The following is a 24203-nucleotide window of genomic DNA, read 5'->3' as shown; positions in this document are numbered from 1 at the left end:
ATATATTGTTGAAGTTGGTGCCGCAGCCTATGGATTATGCATTTGGAATCGGTTCAAATGAACTGGAGATGAGTTAGTTAGTTGAAATAGAGAGATAAATTTGTTCAAAAAAAAATAAAATGACAAGTTTACCCCTCCACTTAAACTAACTACTTCTAGTTCTTTTGAACTGGAGATGGTCATTGTCCGAGGATTATTGATAAGAATAAAACTGCGGTGAGCATTATTTTTAAAAACCTTATAATAAAAAATAATTAAAAATAAAATGCTAACCAGCCAAACAAATTCATTTCTTTTTCTATTTTGGTTTTTTCGAGTACTACTAAAAAAAAAATATGAGTGTGAAATTGAGATTATAATCCTTTACGATTTTAAAAAAATTTGAGATTCTCAAATTATATAAATTCAACCTGATTTTTACCTCGAATGACGAAAAAAAACGCTACATATTAAAGATATGGCATATTATCTTAGCAAAAAAAAAAAAAAATCATTTCAAAATGTATTTTCTTCACTTTTGAAGATATGGTCTTTTTTATTATACTAAAATATAGTATTTTCTCAAAGTTTCTATATAAATATAAAGTACAAAAATCTAATAAAAATATATTTAATTTTTATTATTAATATGTAATATTTTTAATGTGTAACATTTTTTATGCCGTTTAATATATGAATCGTCCAAAATACCCTTAATTTGAGAATCTAAATTTTTTCTGAAATCGTGGAGATATTGATCCGTGAAGTTGCGGTACGAATAGAAAAGTGCAATCATATCCGAGCGATATAAAGCTGCTAGCTTTTCTATGCTTCCAAAGTTATTGTGGAGAGAGAGAGAGCTCTACTGCTACGCTTGGTGTTGGTGGTTGCTTCTTGCAGAAGGTTCTGTGTGTTTGTTTATTGAAAAAGAAGGAAAGAAAAATTAAAAGCAGTAGAAAAAATCGGTGAAGAAGAAGAAGAAGGATAAGATTGCGTAGATTACAATAATAACGAGCACAGATAAAAGGGGTTTCGTGAAACCTTGTGCTGAGAGATAAAAAAACCAAGAAGATTCTTATCTTCACGTAATCGCTTTTTGTTGATTATCTTGGTGCCTCAGTCCAAGTTTTTATCATTAACCCCTTTGCTTGAAGTTCTGATTTGATTCGATTGGGCGTTTCGTGGTTTTGGGTGGTTTTGTTTGTGGGGTGTTCATTTTTGGGAAGAATCGGGACTTGGTGGAAAGGAAATTGGGGATTTTACTGGGAAAAAATTGGTGGGTCTGGTGGGATTTGGGCTAATTTGTGGAACTTAAAGGTGGGTCGGTGATAATTTGGGGGTTTTGGGCATAATCGTTGGTGGGTTTGTGAAGGAAATGGTATTTTTTTGGGCGATTGTTGTCCTTGGTTGGTGTTGATTAGGGATTTGGGAAGGATTGGAGATTAAAGTTTAGGTTTTTTGTGGGATAATCTTTGGCGGATAGCTTGTATTGGTGGCACCAATGCTGGGTCGATGACAGTTAGTGTCATTATCTGTTAAAATCTTTCGTGGTTTTGTTGAGAATTAGGTTGCTTTTACAGAGTTTGGTGGTGGGCTGGGAATAAATCCGGGGTCTTTCGAGGCTTAAGGTCTAATAATTGAGAATTCTGCATCTGGGTGAGGATTGTCTGTTAGAGGAGTCGAATTGAATTGCTTCTTGTTGTTTCAGCTTTAGCTGAGAGCTTGTTTTGACTAGTTTTGCAGTTTGGGGTTGAGAATTCCATTGTTTGAACAAGGTGGTATTGGGGCTCTAATTGTGTTTGTTAGGAATTTGTGGTGGAGAACTCTTGTTCTGACGATAAGATGAGTTCATCTATCACCGAAGATTCAGTTCATGGAGGCAAGCTTCTGGTTCAAATTGCTGAGAATGGACATTCATTTGAGCTCGACTGCGATGAAACCACGCCAGTTGAGGCGGTTATGAGGTTCATTGAATCCGAGTCGATGATTAGTTTCAATGACCAGCTTGTTCTCTGTTTGGATATGAAACTTGACCCGCAGCGGCCGCTTTCGGCATATAGGCTTCCTTCAGATGACCGGGAAGTGTTCATCTTCAATAAGGCAAGACTGCAAACCAATTCGCCGCGGCCTCCTCCGGAACAGGTTGATGTACTGGATATTGCAGACCCTCCATCACCGTCCTCGACACATAATCATCATCCGTTGGATAATGCTTCTGACCCTGCTTTGAAGGCTTTGCCTTCATATGAGCGGCAATTCAGGTACCATTACCACCGGGGGCATGCAATTTATAGTCGTAGCCAGGTGAAATATGATAACTGTTTGAGGCTTTTGCGGGAGCTAGAGGTTCAAGAGAGGGCATTGGAGGTTGCTACGGGTAATTTGGATCAATACTATAAGATGATTAACCAAAATTATGCGGACTTCATGAAACGTTATTCACAACAGCGCCGGGTTCATTCTGATCTCCTATTGAATTTTGGGAGGGATATTGAGAAATTGAGATCCATCAAGCTTCCCCCTGGTGTACAGACAGCTACTCGCAAGTGCCTACTGGATTTTGTGAAGGAAGAGAACTTGCAGAAGTCAGCTGATACTTGTAGCGGTTCCCACAGGCAGTTTGAGAATAAGGTTTCACAATTTAAGCAAATGTTTGGTGAGGTGAAACGCAAGGTTGAAGATTTGTTTGCTAGTAGGACCTTTTCTCCTACTAGGAACTTGGAGGTGATGATTAAGAAGGACCAGCAATTCATCAACGAACAAAAGAGTATACTGCAATCTTTGAGGTGGGTTATCTTTTATAGTTGCCGTAGTTTCAGCTATATTTTCGTTTCCTTATTTTTTTGGTTTCGAAATGCCTATTTTTGCTCCTCACTCTAGGCTTGATTCAAGTTCTTGTTCGATGGGGTCATTTGATTGTTTCTAAAGTATGTTGTGGCTATGTTTCATAGTTGCCAGGAACTGGTTTTAGGTTGTTTCCCTATTACTGCTGTGTGCAATGTTGTTCGAACACTGCTAATCTCAGGTTAATATTATACTTGGCATTTCTCACATGGAGACGTTTTTTCTGTTTTTTTTTGTATGCTTGAAGATTTTGATGGCGAAACTAATTATAGGTTCATGGTAACCAAGCATGTGCTATTTGGCTCTTTGGTATATGTAATTGACCTCCATATGTACTCATTAATTGTTTCATTCTTATACGCCTCATTACTTGTTCCATTGCATATATGCATCATCGGTGTGGCAAATGTGTACTGTTTAGCTTTTAGCCATATGTATAGATTCTCCAATAGACATGCAATTATTCTTTACATTAGTTTTTGTTTTTTATAAGTAATCGACAAATATCATTGAAAGCGTAAAGTGCCTCTGATTACACAGAACTTATGCTTTACATTAGTTGGTCTTCATTATGTATACTGGTAGCAAGTATTACATCATCTGGGCTGGTAATGCACCTGGTCATATATCTTTGATCCATGTCTTGGTGTTGAACTTTTTGGGAACCATGCCCTGAATATATTTTGTTTCAAGGAAACTGGACAGCAGGGCAGGGTTAGTGATTTAGAAAAGGGAACTACCTTTTTAGCGTTTTGGACCTCATTTGGTTGCCTCTACTGCCTGTACTTTGGGAATGGGAATGGAACTATAGACAGTCAATATAAAGTGAGAGATGGAGGATCTAATTATATACATTGGAAATTGGGATGGAGTTATTGACATAAAAAAGAGGTTGAGGGAGGGAGAAAGCTGGGGAAGAGTTCCTTGAGTAGGCTAAAATAGGAAAGGCATCCTTGTGGTTGGTGATTCAGTGAAAGAAGTGCTAGAATAATCTGGGTGCTCACTGCAATTGCATGAGATGATTGAATTATGGGTACCTTTGAGGGTTTAATCCTGGAGGCTGGAGTAAAGCTATATGTTCCCTTCCTCAAAATAAATTTTACTTCTATAAACTAGCAGCAGAAAACTCTCCAAAAATACAGCATCCCGATTTTCTCTAAAAAATATATGAGATGAAACTGCATTAATTCATGAGAAAGAAACTTAATCGCTGTTGTAATCATGTACAGTTTGTATTCCATAGTTTGTGCATCTATGGTACCTTGTTCTGCTGTAATCCTATGATTTCTAAAATGTTATCAATTTGACCAATAACTTCATATATCTGTATTCGTGCAGCAAAGATGTCAATACGGTGAAGAAACTTGTGGATGACTGTCTGTCCAGCCAATTATCTTCATCACTTCGTCCTCATGATGCAGTTTCAGCCTTGGGTCCTATGTATGATGTCCATGACAAGAATAACCTACCAAAGATGCAAGCTTGTGATCATGCAATTTCTAAGCTGTTGGACTTTTGCAGGGATAAGAAGAATGAAATGAACAGCTTTGTGCATAATTACATGCAAAAGATAGCTTATGTTACTTATGTCATCAAAGATGCAAAGCTACAGTTTCCTGTTTTTAGAGAGGCAATGGTGCGTCAGGATGATCTGTTTATGGACTTGAAGTTAGTCCATGGGATTGGCCCGGCATACAGAGGCTGCCTCGCAGAAGTTGTGAGAAGAAAGGCTTCAATGAAGCTTTACATGGGCATGGCTGGACAGTTGGCTGAAAGGCTTGCTACAAAGAGGGAGGATGAGGTGAGGAGGCGGGAGGAGTTTTTGAAGGCTTATGGTTCTTACATACCTAGGGATGTATTAGCATCCATGGGATTATATGATACCCCTAGTCAGTGTGATGTCAATATAGCTCCTTTTGACACTGGTTTGCTTGATATTGACATTTCAGACCTGGATCGATATGCTCCTCAGTATTTGGCAGGACTGCCTTTCAGGGGTGAGAAGCATGGAAGCTTAAAAGGTTCATTTTCTTTGTCTAATGACAGTTCTCATTCGGCTGAGGTTGAAGAGATTTCTGTGGACACGCTTGAGAAATATGTCTCTGAGGAGCTTTTTGAAGGCTGTGAGTTGGTGGAGATTGCTGGGACTAGCAAAATGGAAGTTGAGAATGCAAAACTGAAAGCTGAACTTGCTTCTGCAATTGCCTTGATTTGTTCTCTCAGTCATGAAGTTGAATATGAATCTTTGGATGATAATAAGCTGGATGGTATATTGAAGAATGCTGCAGAGAAGACAGCTGAAGCCTTGCATCTGAAAGATGAATATGAGAAACAGCTACAATCTATGCTCAGGATGAAGCAGATGCAGTGCGTGTCGTATGAGAAACGCATTCAAGAATTGGAGCAGAGATTGTCTGATCAATATATGCAAGGGCAGAATCTCTCAAGTAACAAAGATACAACTGACTTTGCCCTTTTGGCTGAGAAGGGTGAGGACGGCAAGCCAGAAATCTTAGGTAGTGAAGCCCACACACCTTGCACATCTACATATGTATCTACATCCGAGCCCATGGATGAGGTTTCTTGTATCTCAAATTCTTTGGACGCAAAACTGGGGCTTTTCACTGGGCAACCAGTCAGAGCTCGAGAAGGGGTGGATGAGAATATGATGGATTCCTCCGGAATACAAAATCATCAGCTTGATTCCTCAATGTTGGAGCCACATCGCGGAGAATTGCTAGTCAGTGACAGAGAAGGGAAAGATAAGATGGTAGGACAGTTGGGCATGTCCTTTACAAACAGTTCCACTGCTGAGAGCATGCCTGAGCATCTGAATATTTTGCCTTCAGACCCACCAGCTGAGCGGGGTTTGGATTCCAAAGTTAGGAGTGATCTTTTGATGGAATTACAAAGTGCACTTGCAGACAAGTCAGACCAGTTGACTGAAACAAATGCCAAGCTTAAAGCTAGCATGGAGGAGGTTGCATTGCTTAGGAGGGAGTTGGAAGCAAGTCGGAAGCTCATTGATGAATCTCAGGTATTAGCTAGCTGATAAAATACATTTCTTGTCTATTTCTGTTTTTGGTTTTTAATAGGATTTTTACAAATTAATTGGTTAATGGTTTTAATAGTTGCTCGTTAATTCTTTACAAATTTAACATCTCTTTCTCTCTGTGTGTCTGTTGCTCGTTTTATAACTAGGTTTCAGATGATTCCTCTCCCTTGCTTTCTGCCCCTCTGATATTTACACTTATCTTTTGGAATTTCTATGAGATGCTGTTATCTATGATGTATACAGATTAAATTTAGTTATATCTCTTATCATGGTTTAACTGCTTACCTAGCTGACTTTTGTTGTCATTTTTAGTACAGAGCACTTGCATATATCCACACAGTGACGCAAGCCATCTTATTTGCGAGTTTGACCTAAAAAATGATTGTTATATGTCAGTTCTTTTAGTAACTTAGCACTTAGGAATTAGGATGCTAGGCTTTTAATCTGGAAACTGAATTTTTGTATATGCCTAGAATCTAATGATACCTTTGAACAATGGATGTGTGGCATATAGAAATACTGGAGCTTGCGACATACTTGTGAACTTTCTATGACATGGTTAGGCTTAGATGCAACAGAAAAGTGGAAATGGAGCTCAGCATGCAAACTATTATTTAATTCACCATTTTTTTTTTTATTTTTTTTTGTCATAAGAGTGATGGTAGATTCCAATTAAAATTGGATATGTTTTTTTATTTTTATTTTATATTAGTAAACGAACTATCATTAAAATTGGGGAGTACCATGCTTTCTGAATTTGGGTTTCTTTTCTGTAACTAATCCTTATTAGAGTCTAATTGCAATGTTTTGTTTTGAAATAATTGTTTGTTCATATTGGTTGGCTCTGTGAAGAGATTAGAATCTACATTCTTTTTCTTTCCTCAAAATATTTGACATTCTTCGTTGCTACGGACAAACTATAACTTTAGGTCTTGATGAGATTCTGCGTAATGTTTAGTTATGCATGAATGAATTTTTTTTTTTTTTTTGGTGAAACTTTAAAGATTTCAGGAAGCCTTTTCATGATACTTTGGTCTTGTGGGATACGATATTGGTTCACCTGAATGGAAATATCATTGGTTGGTCTGATTAAAGATCTCTACAGATCTTCTTTGAGAGTATCCAAATTATGTGTCTTGCATGATAGCTATTTTAGTAGGCCTAAATGGAAAATTTATCAACTTTTATTTATTAAAGTGGCGGAGGAATTTTTACTTTTCTGTACTGCTACCGTCATACGGTAGATTAATTTTTTTTTTAAAGATGACACATTTTAATATGAAAAAATAAACATGATAATAGATAGGGCATATTGTGTTTTGAGTTCCCCTGTGCTCATGCCTATTCACTTGATCTTTACATTTTACGAAGATTATTATGTTTATTTTTCTTTAGTATAATGTATGCTATTTGCAAATTTTCATCTGTTATGAGACACAGCATTTATTTTGGTGGTCTAGTTGGCCTAACAGAAACTGTAATGGAGGATGTCAATTTATGAGTTAGAAAAATATTTTATTTTTTAATATATGTTTTAGGGTTTACAGATATATAAACATCATTTATTGCGTGATAGTGGTTTGATTGGGTAGGATTGGTGTTATATGGGAAGATTGGGACCCAAACAAGACTAGTGTTTTTAAAGGTTTTAATTGGTTTAAAAGGTTGGATGGAAAAAGAGAAGAGTTGTGTTTCATGTTTTATGCTTTCTAGCTCTCATATATGATCCTTGAGCAGCTGACTTATTACAAATGTTATTTATAGCTTTCCACAGTAATACAAGAATAATGAAAACAAAATAAAAGAAGGAAAAATATAGAAACATAGCATTTGACCCAAGTATTGAATATAAATCAAATTTTTATTGGCCTTGTTTGTTAAAATTTTTATTTTGTTTTTATTTTTTTCTCAAAACAAAACAAAAACATTAACAAACAATTCAAACACAAAATACTTGTAAAAACACAAAAATAGTTTTTCACCTTTATATCATATCAGAACACTTTTTGAAACCAAAAACCAAAAACATCTTTTGTGGTGCTCAAGAAGAACAAATTCGACATCTGAGATGTATCTTCTTAGGCTTTGAGGCAGCTTCTGGTTTGAGAATTAATTTAGGAAAATCAGAAATTGTTCCAATTGGCGGTGTAGAGGATGTTGAAAGGTTGGCTAATCTTCTTGGATGTCAGGTTGCTTCTTTGTCGATGACTTACTTGGGTTTGCCGTTGGGTGCTTCTTGCAAGTCCACCTCTATTTGGAATGGTGTTATTGAAAAAATGGAAAGGAAGTTGGCGGGTTGGAAGCGAATGTATTTGTCGAAGGGTGCCCGGTGACTCTTATTAATAGTACGCTCTCCAACATCCCCACTTATTACTTATCTTTGTTTCCTATTCCAGTGAGGGTGGCTAATCGTCTAGATAAAATTCAAAAGGATTTTCTTTGAGGTGGCATTGGTGATGAGACCAAATTTCATCTAGTGAATTGGAATAAGATTTGTACACCTTTGCATGCAGGTGGGTTGGGAGTTCATAATCTCATCCAGTTCAATCGAGCACTCTTGGGTAAGTGGTTGTGGAGATATGGTAGGGAGAGAGAGGCTTTATGGCGTTTGGTGATTGATGCCAAATTTGAGAGTTTAAAGGGTGGGTGGTGCTCGAAAGAGGTTTCGGGTTCTTTTGGAGTGGGTGTATAGAAACATATAAGGAGGGGGTGGGAGAAATTTTGCAATTTTGTTCGTTTTGAAGTGGGGAATGGATCAAATATTAGCTTTTGACAAGATTGGTGGTGTGGGGATACATCCTTGAAGCAATGCTTTCTAGCGCTTTGTAGTATAGTAAGGAACAAAGATGCGATGGTGGCAGATAATTTGGTGGTTCATAATGGTGTAATTCAATGGAATGTTCTCTTCACGCGACAAATCCAGGATTGGGAGATGGATATGGTCATTTCTTTCTTCGATCGACTATACTCCACTTCGGCTCGACATGGAGAGGGTGACAGGTTAGTGTGGAATCCCTCTAATAAAAGTTTATTTGAGGTGAGATCCTTCTACAAAGAGCTTATTAGGAAAGATGGCCCATCTGTTCCATATTTTCCTTGGAAGAATATTTGGCGTGTTAAGGCTCCAACAAGGGTGGCCTTCTTTGTATGGTCAGCTGCTTTGGGCAAAATATTGACGCATGATAACTTGCGTAATAGGAATGTTATAGTAATTGAGTGGTGTTGTTTATGTAAGAAGAGTGGGGAGTCTATTGATCACTTGTTGCTTCACTGTGAGGTCGCCCGGGATCTTTGGAGCTACGTTCTTATTTTATTTGGGGTTGAGTGGGTTATGCCGCGAACAGTGTTGGAGTTGTTGAGTAGTTGGGGGGTGGCGATTGGGTGTGGTCATGCTAAAGAGGCTTGGCGGTTAGTTCCTCTGTGCTTGCTGTGGTGTATTTGGAGGGAGCGGAATGCTCGACTGTTTGAAGATGTAGAGACTTCTATGGTGGAGCTACGGAAGCGGTTGCTCAATACATTATATTTTTTGATAGCGGCCCATCATAGTTTGAGTGTTTTTACTTATGTAGAATTTTTAAATTTATTCTCTGTTCGTCCCTTTTAGGGGTTCTCTTGTATGCTTTTCGTGTATAAGGGTTGCGCCCCTTTGCGCTTTTTTATAAATTGCAATTACTTATCAAAAAAAAAAAAAACCAAAAACATCTCCAAAACACATTAACAAACGGAGTCATTATTTTACTACCTATTCATTAGAAGGAGATGCATGCAAAAACCAATTTGCCCTTTGTTGAAGTTAACCAGCTAAGCAATTCTCTGCCCTTTTTTATTAAGAAAATAGTCATAATATATGATGAGATAAAAGAAAGAAATATAAAATCCTCTGGCCTCGGTGCCTGTTATATGTTAACTTTATGTGAACCAGAGTAGAGTCTTCTGTTTTCTTTGACCTTAAAACTATATGGCAGACATAGTTGCCTTGTCCTTGGATTGATCCTCATTGTTTTCTTCACTATTCTACTAATGATAACATAAACGTTTGACACTTTACTGCTAACTGGAGCATCAACACAATTTGAGTTATTATTGTTGTTTGACATTTAGATCCGAGATCCAGGCGTTGTATGGTTGTTTTGCTTGAAATTTTTGGTTGTGAATTATAGCCCTTTGTCTGGTTGTGTTATTGGGTGTCTCCAATAAATCATCTTCAGACAACTATAATTGCTTGTCTTTTAGAGAAACACGTGTTTAGTAATTTCATCCCTTTGGCTTTGGCTCCCCTGTTTTCTTATTAGTTCTGTCCCCTCCATGCAGATGAATTGTGCACACTTGGAGAATTGTTTGCATGAAGCAAGAGAGGAAGCCCAGACCCATCTTTGTGCAGCTGATCGGAGGGCCTCAGAGTATAGTGCACTACGTGCATCTGCCCTGAAAATGCGTGGCCTTTTTGAAAGACTTCGAAATTGTATTCATGCACCCGGTGGAGTAGCCCCTTTTGCAGATTCCTTGCATACTTTAGCTCAATCTTTGGCGAAGTAAGTCACTTGCTAGAACACTAATCTTAATGTTTTCATAATAAATATTAATATATTATATTGACCCTCCTCCCCATCCCCCCTTTCTCTATCCCTCCACACAGGAGGGATTCACAAATCCTCCAGAGAACGATGTGGATGGCTCACTAAACTTCTTTGTATGCAAATGGTTCAATTATCATGCTGACACTAAAATCAGTTAATTAAGTTACAAGTCAAAAGAATGGGCGGGCATAGAGTTAAGCTGATAAATGGCTCTTCCAAACACTAGATACTTCAATTGTCTGATGAAATAGGAGGTTTTTAAGTTTTGTTGTCACGTGGAGATTGGTGCAAGAGAAAGTTCTATCAATTTTAAGAAGAAAGTAGATGCTCTGTTTATTTATTTATTTTTTAACTGGGCTTGGGGTTGTTATGGATTCTTGCACTGACATGCTCCATGATTGTGGTTTTTTGTTGTTTTGATTTGAATTGTTTCAGTTCCCTCAATGACAATGAAGACGATGATACTGCCGATTTTCGAAAATGCATCCGGGTCCTTGCAGATAAAGTTAGTTTCTTGTCCAGGCACCGTGAAGAGCTACTTGGCAAGCACCTAAAGGCTGAAGCTACAAATGAACAGCTTAGGAAGGATTTAGAAGAGAAGAAAGAGCTGGTTAAAACTTTATACACTAAACATCAACTTGAGAAGCAGGTAACTTGTTAATTGATTTGTTCATGGTGTTTCTTATGGGTTTATTGGTTGTCTGCTATAACAGAAGAACTAAATGTGGTGGATTGACTTAAACTAGTGGTTCGCCTCTTACAGCCAATGGGTTGACTGAATGCCTCTTTTTAACCTCTTTGGCATGATAAGTCTTAGGGTAAAAGTATTTCTTGGTCTTTTTGCTGCTACTAGTTAGGTGGCTTATTTTATGTGTACTTGGGACGCCTTATTAATATCTCGATTACTTATAGAAAAGAAAAAGAAAAAAGTCTTTAGGGTATAAGGAGTGCTTTATTTGTGGTTTAAAAGCCAGACTCGTTTTTCATCGAATAGTGAAATCTGTCTACTGTACTCAATTGAGCCATGAACTAATGGGTGGTTATTGCTTTTGATTTTTTGCTACAGGCAAACAAAGAAAAAATATCTTTTGGCCGCTTGGAAGTTCATGAGATTGCTGCATTTGTTCTTTCCTCAGCTGGGCATTATGAGGCGATCACTCGGAACTGCTCAAACTACTACTTGTCTGCTGAATCTGTGGCCTTGTTTGCTGACCATCTTCCAAGCCGACCTAACTACATTGTTGGGCAGATTGTGCATATTGAACGCCAGACCGTAAAGTCATCGCCTCCTACTTCAACTAGACCTGAGCACGGTAGAGCGGATCAAACGGATCATCTGACCTCTGACATGGGGACCGATCGGTTGATCCTGAATTCAGGGTCAGCCTTGAACCCTTTCGGTCTCCCAATAGGCTGTGAATATTTCGTAGTGACAGTAGCTATGTTACCTGATACCACCATTCATTCACAACCCCCTTCCTGATCCCTGCTTCAGGCAGATAGACGTGAGGGAAGAAGAGTCCAAGTGTACATATTTGATATAACATTCAAAAGTTAAACCCACTTGGGAGTTGAACTTGATTCTCTGTGTATAGCTGATGATCCAATTAACGTTGCTGTCCCCTTTGTATATATAGCTACTTCTTTTCTATAAATATATATATAAAAATAATGTGAATATTATCAAGCTCTTGATCTTAAATTGGTTTTTATCTATCCAAATTTGATCCTTCACTTGAGTAGAAGTTGTGAATAATATTGAATTCGGCTTGCCTCAAGTGAAAAAATGCCTGGAGAAATCTGTGCAAAAATAAATGGTGTATATTGCAAAATTGGAAGGAGAATTCTAATTATTTTTTTTTACTAGAGATAATCTTCACAGTTAATTTTTGTACGGGAGATTTTCAGTAATTTTTTTTCGATAGAAGCAAGCCAAACTCAATGGTTATCATGTCTGAGTGTTAAAAACACCTTGAAAAAGAGTAGAAAAAGAAATTGAATTGTAGCTGACATGATTTTGAGGCAGTAAATATAATCAACTATATTAGAAACTTCAACCAACTTTCAGTAATTAATATAAAATTATATAATCCTCTGCTAGTACAAAAAGAAGTTATCTACAGATTATATGACCAAAATTTTAACAGCAAAATCCTCATTTTCCTGTCCACCAACAAAGCCATTCTTCCCCTAAGATGACCACTCCATAAACAAAAACCACCCAAAAACAAGAACAACCAATGGAACCAAATATACGAACTTCAAGCAAAGGGGTAAATGAGAAAAACTTAGATCAAGATCATCTCAATTTTATGGTATAGATCAAATTTTACAGATTTAACAGTGTTGTGGTACCATGTATAATGTTAAATACGACAAAACAAAATCAGAACCTTAAAACAGATCATCTCCATTATTTCGAAAAACTTAGACTAAGGGTCCGTTTAGATTTACAGTTTCAAAAAATGTGATTCAAAAATAACGATTTCAAAACGTGAGATTTAAAAACTCAAATTTTTAAAATGCGGCTAAGCGTTTGCTAAAATTGTAATTTAGTTTTTAAAATTTAAAGACGTATCCGCTACATGTCATTTGAAAACACAATATTTTCTATATTTCAAACTATAATTTTTTCAAAAAAACATACTCCGAAAAGATATACTCACCGAGTCACCGTAAGACACCAAGAGATTAATTTGAAATTCTTGCCCCTATCGGCCGCTTACCGCAGGGATCGGAATTGCGAGAATCGCCAAAAAGAAACCGAAGAGAAAGCGGAGGTCGGTCCTATCCTGAGTCCAAATCGAACTTTTGGAGACCTTGCGGGCCCCACACCGCCAAAACACATATAAAAGCCAAAGCCGTGAGCGCTACGGCTTACATCTCTTGCCAAGACCACTAATTGGAGTTGCCTTGCTTGCTTACCAAGCTTCTTCTTGCTTACCAAGCTTCTTCGAACAGCCGACTCAAGTTTCTATTCTGCAATAATCGGTATTCCATCTTTCTTGTTACATGCATTCTTGGTATTTTGTTCTTCGGTTTTACGATCCATTAATAAAAGGTACAGAGAAACAAAAGTATAGTAGTTTGTAGGTATCATTGATAGAATAATACCAAGTGTTCTTGTGGAGTTGTGGGTGATTTCTCTTTTTCGCAGACTCTTCAAGATTTGGCCTTTTTTCTTGGTTTTCTGGGATTTGGGTTGGTTTCTGAGTCCATCATTAGAGGCTTTCTTTGTGAAACAATATACCTTTTTCCTACTCCTATCAATATTTATAACGGAAACCTGTCTTGGGTCTTCCCTTTCTTCTTCTTTTTTGTTAAAGAATTGAGGATTATCACAAATGACATAGTTAGATAGTTTTACAGCCTTTCTTTCTTTTTCTTTTTCTTTTTGTTTTTTGGAAAGTTTCGTTATATATGTCTGTGTTTGTGAGTGTTGCATGCTATACATTGTAGCTTTGAAAGGAGAATACATAGCTGAGCAATTCTTGTTTATTAATGTTTATCCAGAATTCTTGTTTTCCAATGGAGAAGGGTGACCTTTACAAGGTGAGATTAATGCCACAAAAAGATTACCAAGATGAAGAGCCTAAAGAATGCATTTTGCAAAGTGAAGGAGTAGACCACATTAGGCACATGTATCCAAGAGAGTACAAAGGCAAAATATTTCAGTCTCCTAATGGTAACATTGAGAGTATCAATAGATTTCAGTCTCTTCAAGATTCTGGGGAACCAAGTGCGGCCTATAATGTCATCCACAATCCTGTTCAAAATGGTGCTCTTTACTGTCCTGAGCAGATTGGTGGAGGTTCTCTTATCCATGGCGGTGGAGGGGGCAATGAAGATAGATATCAATATGGTGTTCACAGAAACCGGACTCCTCCTAAAGTTGATCACTGTAGGAATATGCATGCAAAATCATTCACCCCCCAGAGTTCACCCCCTAATTTAAGCTTTTCAGGTCTTTTGGACAACACAAGCAGTGACTTCCAAGGTTATGGCCGCAGAACAGATGGCAAAACTTCGTCTAACTTCAATGGTGAATATCATAATAGATACTATAGTTTAGGAGGTTATGAAGATGCAAGATATGTAAATTCAGGTCACCATAAAAGCTATCGAGGCCACCCGAAAGCCGCTTCAAGAGCCTCTAGGCACAGAGAGGGTGCATTGCCAATTGAGAAGCAGGTTAATTATACTGTCAGAACCTCCCAAGGCCCTAAAGCTGCTTCAAGAGGCTATAGCAGTCACAGAGAGGTTACCTTGCCAAATCAAAAGCGGGGTAGTTTTTCTGGGATAAGATCACAAAATCCTGCTGTTACAAGGGTCAACGGTGAACAAACTGTCAGGAACTCCCAAGGCCTTAAAGCTGCTTCAGGAAGTGCTTCTGTTAAAAGGGTCACCGGCGAACAAACTGTCAGGACCTCCAGAGTTGAATCAAGGAATCCGGGCAATGTGTCTAACATGAGTTATAAACGGAGGTCTGAAGTACAGCATGGTTATAACAATGCAGTCAAGACCTCCCAAACTGAACCATCTTCATCATATTCTCGGTTAGTCAGGGGAGATGGAGGCACCAAGAGGAATAATTACAGAGGTAATGTACAATATAACCGTTAATCTTAACTCCATTTTGTTGTTACTTCAATAAGACCTCTTTATTCCCCACAAAAAGGAAAATTAAAAAATTTATCCTAAGCACATGTGCTCTAATCACATGTGCTTGGTGCTCCTATTCTAATTCAACAACAATATTTTTATTGTTCTTGCTGTTTCCTGTAGGTAAACCAGACCACACTCCAAAGTATCTGTCTGCTGAGAAGAGCAAAGATTTTGCTTCACATTTTCAGAAGAGTCAAAGCCATAGAACTCCAGCCTCCCACCAAGTTTTGGAAAAGCAAGTTGGGAGCCGACCTTCAGAAAAACCATCTAAGTTCAGGAAGCGACGACCTTCCAAAGAGCCATCTAAGTTCAGGAAGCAACCTTCCGAAAAGCCATCCAAACAGCCCACAGAATGGGATCTTCCAACAGATCATATCTCTTGGGATGGTATGTCCAAAGGGAACTCTTTACTTTTCATCCTATTTGAAATTTACTCTTAAGAATATCCACATTGCATGTCGCTCTGCAGTCTGATTATGTCTTGGAATGAATTGTACGCCTTAATTTTGGTACCGGATTTTAATTACTTGCTGTTATCTGATATCCATCTTGGAAAAGGAACAGGCTTAGAAGTTAGAATGTCCAACAAGTCATTTTGCTTAAGCTTAGGCTACATATGTTCACAGTCTGCTTTCATGGTCTTGCTTGATTGACTGTATAATTAATTTATTTAGAGTAATGCTACTTTTTAGGCCCATTTCACATTGACTAATGTGGGGTATTTTAAGTGGCTTCTCATGCCAGTCGGTACTAAATGGGTGTGAAGAGTAGCCTACTCTTAACGGTCAAAGCGAACCCTTTCATTCCCTGTCCTCAATAAGAAAACTCCTAGGCTTGTTATCCAGGAAATTGTTTAGAAATACTGTAATGAAAAGAACATAGGAGTTTTCTTCTAGGTATTTGATCAAATAGGATCGTCCAGTTCCTATAGAACCTATTACTAAAATACCCCTGGAGGGGGATAAGGCTAAGCGAAGCAAAAAGGGTTTTCTATGAGATGGGAAATAGTAGCATTACTCATTTACTTCATGGTGTCCTTTGCACAAGTCATAATTATGCTAGTGGGAACCAACACCATTTTGCATAGGCCACCCTGTTGAATACTGCTACCGTACTAAGGATAGTAGATAACAATAGATAAACCCATGAACAGCTTCATACTTCTAAGGACATGAGATAGGCCTTGTCCTCAAATCACGATTAGAATAATCTCAATTTTTTGTAAAAGGTGGAGGTCAGTCTTCATGCCTAAATTCAGAGTTTAGCAATAATGTAATGTCTGTGGCTGAAATGGAGAGGGTGGACAAGCTGTTCTGGTTATAGCAGTTTATCAAAGAAGATTATGCCGTTATTATGGAATTATGTAGCATAAACTTGGGAAACTTGTACAAATAATGTAGAAGTTATAGGTAGTAGTCATGACTTCTGTTATTATTTGTTGTAATATTGTTTCATTAGTATGAAAAATCGAAACATTTTATGATTTTATAAACCGCAGATCCAACTCTAGGTATAGTTCAATGGTTTCAAAAATTGTCATGCTATATATAAATAATATGTTCAGAGTGGCATGATGGCATTAAACAACCCAAAGGTCAGAATGATGCCATATTACAGCCACAAATTCATCAATTTATGTCAGTTCAGTAAAATATGCCACAGCCCATAGCAGCAAGCTAACACAGTTGTATTGTTGTTCTGTAACCCAAGTGTTGATGCTTTGTTCTTCTTTACAGTTATATAAAGGCTCCTTATTTAATTTGGTACCATCATTTGTAATAAGAATGTTCATTACAGGTTCTGATGATCCTACCACTCAACCATTTGGACAAAACTGTCATCTATGTGATAATGATCTTGCATATTCACCAACAGGTGAAGAATTAGATCCTTCTATTCTTCAAGCTGTTTCTGTTCTTCCATGTGGTCATGCCTTCCATTGCCAGTGCTTGGAGTTCTTTACACCCGAAGAGCAGTCCACAGATCCTCCATGTTTTATATGTGTTCGCTTATCTTGAATACATCACCTCTGCTCTCTCAGATATCCTGCCCACGTATCAAAAAATACTACATTTCTGTTCTAAGTAAACGAAAAGAACAAGGAAATTAGCATAGGATTTGCTTTAACAATTCTTGGTGTATCCATACAAATGTAAATGCAGAGATGATGTATGATATACACAACTGAGAGCTAAGTGTTTTAAGCATTTTACTTTGGTGTCAAATCTACCATGATTGTTGATTGTAGATTAACAGAGCCTTTTTATGGTCTAACTTTCCATGAATATTATTCTGCTTTCTGTGCTATTTACATGAAGCTTGTTAGAAAATGTCATGTGGGCAAGTAGAACTGCTCCTTTGTAAGCATGATCACATTATCTTATGCCTTAATAGCCTCAAGACTATCTATATGGTGCAAGTAACACACTTGGCCATGTTTGTTTGTATTTTTGTTGTCTTTTTATTTTTTAAAACTTAAAAATAGTTTTCACCTTTATGTCACATAAGAACACTTTTTTAAACTAAAAAAAATTAACAAACATATGCCAATTTCCGAAAATAAAACATATGATTCAACTCAAGCTGTATGTAAGTGTTGGCCAGGCACATGCATATCATGGAAATGCACCTAATGAGAGTGGAAGAATTGGACAAGCTGCAATTTTTTATTTTTTATTTTTTTTCCGTATGACTTCAAACCAATCTATCATGTAGTATTGTCAGAGACTCAAAACATCAATTAAATAATTAAATTTATTAAACTTTTGGGATAAGTGATAATTTAACATTATATCAATGCAAAGGTTATCATAAATTATCATGGACCAACCTTCCTAGTCACAATCAAATCCTGCCTATATGGGGCATTAGTCAGTCACCCTCCAAGAATACTTCCCCTAGGTTAGGAGGGTCTACGATGACAATGTTTATGGGCAGAGTAATTCTGCTTCTCTAAGAGTTTCAAAAAATTATCTAAAGATGTTCCATCCATGCTACATATTTAACACAAAGGGATTATGCTTAAAATAACTTTTCAAGTTTTTTTAATTAATTTTTGCTCTTTTTAATTTTGGTTTTCTATAGTTTTCTGATCTTCATTGGATAACATTTCAATTTTGATTTTCCAATGCAATTGTCATGATGAGACATCTTCTCTTTGACTACGAGATCATCAATTCATTATATTCTTAACGAGACACTGTTATATGTTTTTAGAACATGTGAGAACTGTTATATGTTTTTAGAGCATATGATTCTCACATGCATTTTAAATAGGATTAACAAAGAATCAACTACTCGAAATAAACTGTCAATTTTATAGATTGAGTTTGAGAATTTTCCTCCAATCTATATATTTCTTTCCTTTCTTAAATTCTAAAGACTCCCGTATATATAAGGATAAATAATATTTTTACATCTTTTATATAGAAATGTGAATACTTTCAAAATTTGATTGGTTGAGGCTGTGTTGTTGAAAAAATAATATAAAAAAAAAAAAATACAAAAATCAACATAATCACAATAAAAAATAAAAAAATTAAAAAAAAAAAAAAAACAGATTATATATATAATTGGATAAATTGTGGTGCAGCTCACTGATGAAACGATCAAGACTGGAATTAGACCTGATAAAGCTGTTTGTGAGTATTTTGTCAAGATGGACTGATGATTGGTTGGATTGATTTAGTCTTGAAAAATTGGTGAGGATAGGATGCGTGAACAGCAGCTGGCATTTGTACCCTCAAATACTACCAGGCAGGATCCAGATTGTTGTGAACAAGGACCCGAGACTACTTTATTAAAGTATTCGTGAATGCTAAGTTTCATATTGATTTTTAATTGGACGACTAAACTTTATTCGTGAATCTAAAAAGCTTAAATTATAATTTAACTAGTCTTTTTTAAGAGATTATACAAATGCAACGATGCACGAAATAATATAAAAAACCTAATAATACCAAGTAGCGTTGAGGTACTGCATGACATGGACCTTGAGGTCCACGTATTACCTTAAACGAAAAAGATAGTAGAATAGTCAGAAAACATATCAAACCACTGGAAAATCACCAAAGAACCATAAATTACAAGGATTTTTTTGCAAGAATTGTACAAATACATAGAGAAACACTGTTCAAAGAACATAAAGAAGGCATGTAACAAAGGAGCTTCAACGCCTAATACAAAGATTTGTACATGGGACTTAAACAGGATTCTTCATCAAAACAAATTTCCGAATCCCAAGACTCCCCCTGCTTCAAGTAGAAGACAATCGCTTCATTGGAGACATCAGATTATATTAAACAGACAGTCTGATTCAATGAGAGAGAGAGAGGTTGCGATCTAGTCTGATTCTTGCAATTTTGGAATAATAAACGAGAACTATCTAGATTAACTCTCACCATCTTCTTCTGAAATGTTAAACAAGAACTTTGGGAGGGATGCAATTCGAGGGAGATGAAGCAGGAGGTCCCCAAATGAGTCTTTCCTTGACATAGCTGATACCTGCTTGCTGCCAGATACATCCCTTGTATCCTGGTCAGAAACTTTCAAATCAGCTCTATATTTATTATCATGTATTTGTTCAGAGTTGTGCTTAACTTGAATGCCCGTTCCACCATCAGGTCCCTCGGCGCAACTTTCCCCATTACCCGCTGAATTCTGGACTGTCCCAGAGTCCTTCTGCAAAAGGCAACACAGAGAATTGACCCTTGACATGAGGGATTTCTCATCAGAAGCAGCAGTAAACTGATTGTCATTGAGCAGGTACTGAGCAATGTCCTCAAGAATATCATCATATCCTGAACCTTCATCAGCGGCGGGCAGATTACCAGAAGTCATCTGTTCTGAAATACAAAGTCCAATATGGTTCACTATATCACTCATTGACATGGATGGATGGAGCCCAGCCTTCCAGTTTCTTGAACCTGCGGAATCAACCGCTTCAGAACTTCCATTACCTTCAATTGCACGAGTGTCCATCACTAACATGAGAAAGGTAATCAATTATCGAATGGACGACATGAGGCAGAGTATGTAATCACTATTCCTTGTAGCCCATAACAATACAAAATATCCTTCTCAAGGTATGAAATTTTTTAGTCCAGAAACATTAGCAGGATTTAAATGGAGAATCAAAGGCCTTTCCAATACAACAAATTCTCAAGTTTGACAAATAGTTGAAATGATTACACATAAAACTTTAAACATTTTAAATTTTTAACTGGCCCTGGTAGTTCAAATTTATTCAGTACCAGCGTATCAATTTGCTAAACTCTATAAGAACGCTACTAAAAATGCCATCTTTATAAACATCCTAGAAAAGATAGATCTACAAGAAAAAAAATGCACAAGCACAAGTTTAAACATATGCATCATGAAGTACAAATAACAATAAAACCTTATTTTTTTTTTTTCAATAAGTACAAATACCACTAAAACTAGATTAGATAAAGGTGTTAAATGGCCTTCAGAACATGCATGCAGATCCTGAATGGCAAAAGTTTTGTCTAAGACCTGTGATATTAAGCTGCCTTCAGTACATTCAGGCTCTTAAGTAGAGCTTTTAAATGAAGTGTGGACAATCATTAAGCCATGCACCTAGTAGATAACCATGATTCCTTAAGATTGTAACTTCAATAAATATTTGAGACATCAAGAGCATCTTAAGAAGCATTATCGATCACCACGAGGTTCAGGCCAAAAAACTATCACCATAGTGCATCAAAAGCAGCAGAAAAATCTATTGCTGTTCAAAATCATGCCATGATCTGATAATGCCCATAGCTAAATTGCAAAAGAAAAAAAAGAGTAAAATAAACAGTAAAAAAACTATCAATCAGCATGCTTAAAACAACGTTCAAGCTTGTCATTGTACCTGAACTGGGGGAAGGAGCTTCCCGTAAGCGATTTTCCGATACCATACCAGCAGAATCCTGTTTTTGCTCAATCTTCAATGAAGATGATTGCGTAGCAGTTGGTGATGCTACATCCTGGAAACCAGACATAGATGCCCTGCGACTATCCACTTGATCAAAACTATGGTCTTTAGATTCTTCTGGGTCTTCAAAAACAGAAGACCGTGGTTCAAAGTATGGTGAATCCAAAACTATCTCTGGCTGTTGGCTTAAGAAGTTAAGGCGCATATCACACTGAATAAGCTTTTCAAAATGCTTGTTTAACAACCCTTGTGGGCATTGCAGAAAATGTTGCCTATAAAACAATAACATCGAAATTATCCACCAAACCAAAGTCTCACAAACTAAATACCCAAACACATAATTGCATCTTTAAATAGAAGGGCTGAAATGATAAAATGTAGAATCTGATGTATTAAAAAAGGGACTTTCAACGAGACAGGTAACTATAAAGAGTTCTATATTCATCATAATGAACATATATGTTCTTTAAAGAAATGAAACTGCAAATGTGCAACCGGTACAAATGACTTTTGCTATAAATGCTTCCTCTTGTTTTTGGCATAAAGCAAAAGAAATACTTCAGAGAAGCACAAAGAGTTAGGAAACACACTAAGATTGCAACATGTCCTATGCCATGGGTTGAAGAAAATAAATTTCTAAAAAAGAAATTAGTTGCATGCAGCCAGGGCTGCACTAGCTGAAAGATAAGCAGAGGATATACCTACAAGAACCTGATAACAGTGTAGTGCTCAAGCAAATAAAGACCATATAAAGGACCCAAAAATAAATTACTCTCAATATCCCTAAATGAGATGATTAATTGTCCAAGAGGAAAGAGGTGAAACAAAAGAACAATGGATGAGTTTACAAAGAGTTATAAGAACAGTGAAAGCAAATTCTCTGTCATATTGGAAAAAAGTATGGAAATACATTGGAACATCATCCAGCAAACTATAAGCCTCCAAGAACAACCTAAGTCCTAGGAAGACTTTCTAGCTAAGGCTTAATTATGCAAAACACAGCAAAAACACACATTTTGGCAGTCTTGCTGTCAGTATAAAGAGAGAATAGGGAAGAAATCCAAACTATTACCTTTGTATGCTAGCCTGCCCATCCGTAAAATCTGCCGCTGCCTGCCATAAGGTATGCTTTCTAGGCTGAGGGTTGGTCTCCCTGAAGAAAAGGGGCTGTCTAGCCAGCTGCACAAGAGATCACAGGTGTCTTAGTTAACCATTTATACACATGCACACCTTAGCATCTTAATGAACATTCAAACCACTTACAAATAGGCTGCATACATACACACACAAAGCATAAGGTCATACGTACCACGACATTAAATGAACTAGGTCCATTATCAGGACAATGCGCCTTCAGAGCCATAATATCTGACCATTGGATTTCTATTTTACTCTTTAGACCACCTTCAAGAACTTCCCAAACAAGCTTATGCTTGGCAAAGTAACACTTTGCCACTAAATCACCTTCGTATCTTGATTTATACTGCAAAATTTAGAGTAATATGTGACATGTCATAAGATTTTTATAATCTCAGAATGTTAGTATCAGAATTTTTTTTAAAGAATTTCTCCTTCCCTTTCTCCCTTTTTCTTCTTATATATATATTCAGAAAAAAAAAAAAAAAAATTAATTAATTAATTGAAGATACCTCCCAACTACCAATCCTCAGAAGTGAAGCTGGAAAATTTGAAGCCTTTAGCTTGTCAGCAGGACCTGATACAGCAGTGCCCATAATTTCCTGTTTAGCTACTAAGTTAAAATCTTCACTCTGCTCAGCTCCTGAACTAGGAGCACCCCCTTGAGAAAGCTTCATTTGAATTAATTCTAACAGCGATGGGCTCTTCCTCAGCCGTAAACCCAAAGGGCTAGGCTCGTCAAGCGGGTTGTATTGCGAAGGAGGTATAGGGAACGAGTTAGCTCCGGAACTCCATTGCTGATTAGTCAACAAGACCATGTAGGACAAACAAATAAAAGAATCCAATTACTATGGAGAGCAATGAAGCCTCTTAAATTTTTTTTCAGGAAACCCAAATCCCACTATAGGTATTAATCTAAACCAGTCCAAGTAACCAAAAATAATTATAATCCAAACATCATAAACGCTCTTGAAATCCTCACCAAGCTCATGATATATTATAATCATTAACTCAGTTGCGTAGAAACCACATGTAATTTAATGAAATGTTGAAATATATATATATATATATATATATGTTATTCAATGCAACATAATCAAAATTTTAACCTCTATCAACTTATACACAAATACCCCAAACGCGATCTCCCAGGAGTCAATATACGTCTTCAGACATGCTCTTAGAATGGAGCTGTCATCTACTATCAAAAGATTTTTTCTTGTCAACAAATCACATGGAATCCGAAACGCTGTCGATAATCAAATACAAAACTAATACACAAACTCGGAACTAACTTTTCTCATAGCAATATAAAAGAAACAAATCAACAAACCCTAATCCATCTTTTGTTTACCAATAAAAACGAGAATTAAAAAAGAAAAGGAAATTCACTTTTGAATTATTCATATTTCATCAGTTCTGAAAATTAAGATTCAAAAATTCACTCAAAAACAAATTAAAATTAGGCTCGTTTTGTTAGAATTCTATGTTTTCATCAGGCGTGAAATGATATAAAACCCAAATTTTAACCATTTCCTCACCCTTACTCACATTTTCTTGGAAACCAAACAAACCAAAATCGATTCCGTACCTCTTGAAAAGCCTGAGAAGGCTTCGACCGCTTGTTGAGCGGCCCGTGCTCTTCCTCCAGCGAGTCATCGATCTCCAACTTCACCGGAAGCTTCTCACGGCACGACGAAGACGACGACGACGACGTCGTTTCAGGCTCCAGCCTGAGATTCGCGGATCTCATCAACTGCACCATCCAACTTTCCCCAAGCGAATGAAAACGAAATCCAAAGGAATACAAATTCCCGAGAAACCAAATTACAACGAAACCCTTTGAAAACAACGAGCTTTTTGATCCTGAAGATTCTGAAAACCCTAGAAGACAAAGTTTGGCAAGGCTTTAACGGTGTTAGAGAGAGACGGCGAGCACGTGTCGTTTTGAAAGCGCGGGACTTAATGACCGAAATAACCTTTGTTTGTTAGATGATTGTGACCGTTA

General features: G+C 37.0%; 3 protein-coding genes across 6 annotated transcripts; 2 read left to right on the top strand and 1 right to left on the bottom strand.

Annotated features, from left to right (window-relative positions):
* Positions 1–804: 804 nt before the first annotated feature.
* LOC133865536 (autophagy-related protein 11) lies at positions 805–12150 on the top strand. Its single transcript, XM_062301959.1, has 5 exons — positions 805–2765; positions 4162–5860; positions 10190–10410; positions 10891–11104; positions 11522–12150. The coding sequence occupies exons 1-5, from the start codon at positions 1822–1824 to the stop codon at positions 11936–11938; spliced, it is 3495 nt and encodes a 1164-aa protein (XP_062157943.1). The 5' UTR covers positions 805–1821; the 3' UTR covers positions 11939–12150.
* A 987-nt stretch (positions 12151–13137) lies between these two features.
* On the top strand, positions 13138–17377 carry LOC133866928 (uncharacterized). 2 transcript variants are annotated; one of them, XM_062303589.1, is made up of 4 exons: positions 13138–13446; positions 13969–15055; positions 15241–15507; positions 16918–17377. In XM_062303589.1, exons 2-4 carry the CDS (start codon positions 13984–13986, stop codon positions 17136–17138), a joined length of 1560 nt encoding a protein of 519 aa, XP_062159573.1. In that variant the 5' UTR covers positions 13138–13446; positions 13969–13983; the 3' UTR covers positions 17139–17377. The 2 variants fall into 2 exon arrangements, with proteins under 2 accessions (XP_062159573.1, XP_062159574.1); XM_062303590.1 differs by lacking the exon at positions 13138–13446 and adding an exon at positions 13470–13516.
* Positions 17378–19153: 1776 nt separating this feature from the next.
* LOC133866499 (uncharacterized) lies at positions 19154–24097 on the bottom strand. 3 transcript variants are annotated; one of them, XM_062303039.1, is made up of 6 exons: positions 23787–24097; positions 22708–22992; positions 22368–22541; positions 22131–22237; positions 20996–21330; positions 19154–20102 (listed from the first exon to the last, which is right to left on the bottom strand). In XM_062303039.1, exons 1-6 carry the CDS (start codon positions 23958–23960, stop codon positions 19510–19512), a joined length of 1668 nt encoding a protein of 555 aa, XP_062159023.1. In that variant the 5' UTR covers positions 23961–24097; the 3' UTR covers positions 19154–19509. The 3 variants fall into 3 exon arrangements, with proteins under 3 accessions (XP_062159023.1, XP_062159024.1, XP_062159025.1); XM_062303040.1 differs by having other exon boundaries at positions 19154–20078; XM_062303041.1 differs by having other exon boundaries at positions 19154–20045.
* Positions 24098–24203: the final 106 nt, after the last annotated feature.

The sequence above is a fragment of the Alnus glutinosa genome, chromosome 4, assembly GCF_958979055.1.
Source record: "Alnus glutinosa chromosome 4, dhAlnGlut1.1, whole genome shotgun sequence".
In the NCBI taxonomy this organism is placed as follows: Eukaryota; Viridiplantae; Streptophyta; class Magnoliopsida; order Fagales; family Betulaceae; genus Alnus; species Alnus glutinosa.
This window is presented reverse-complemented; position numbering and strand designations above follow the sequence as displayed.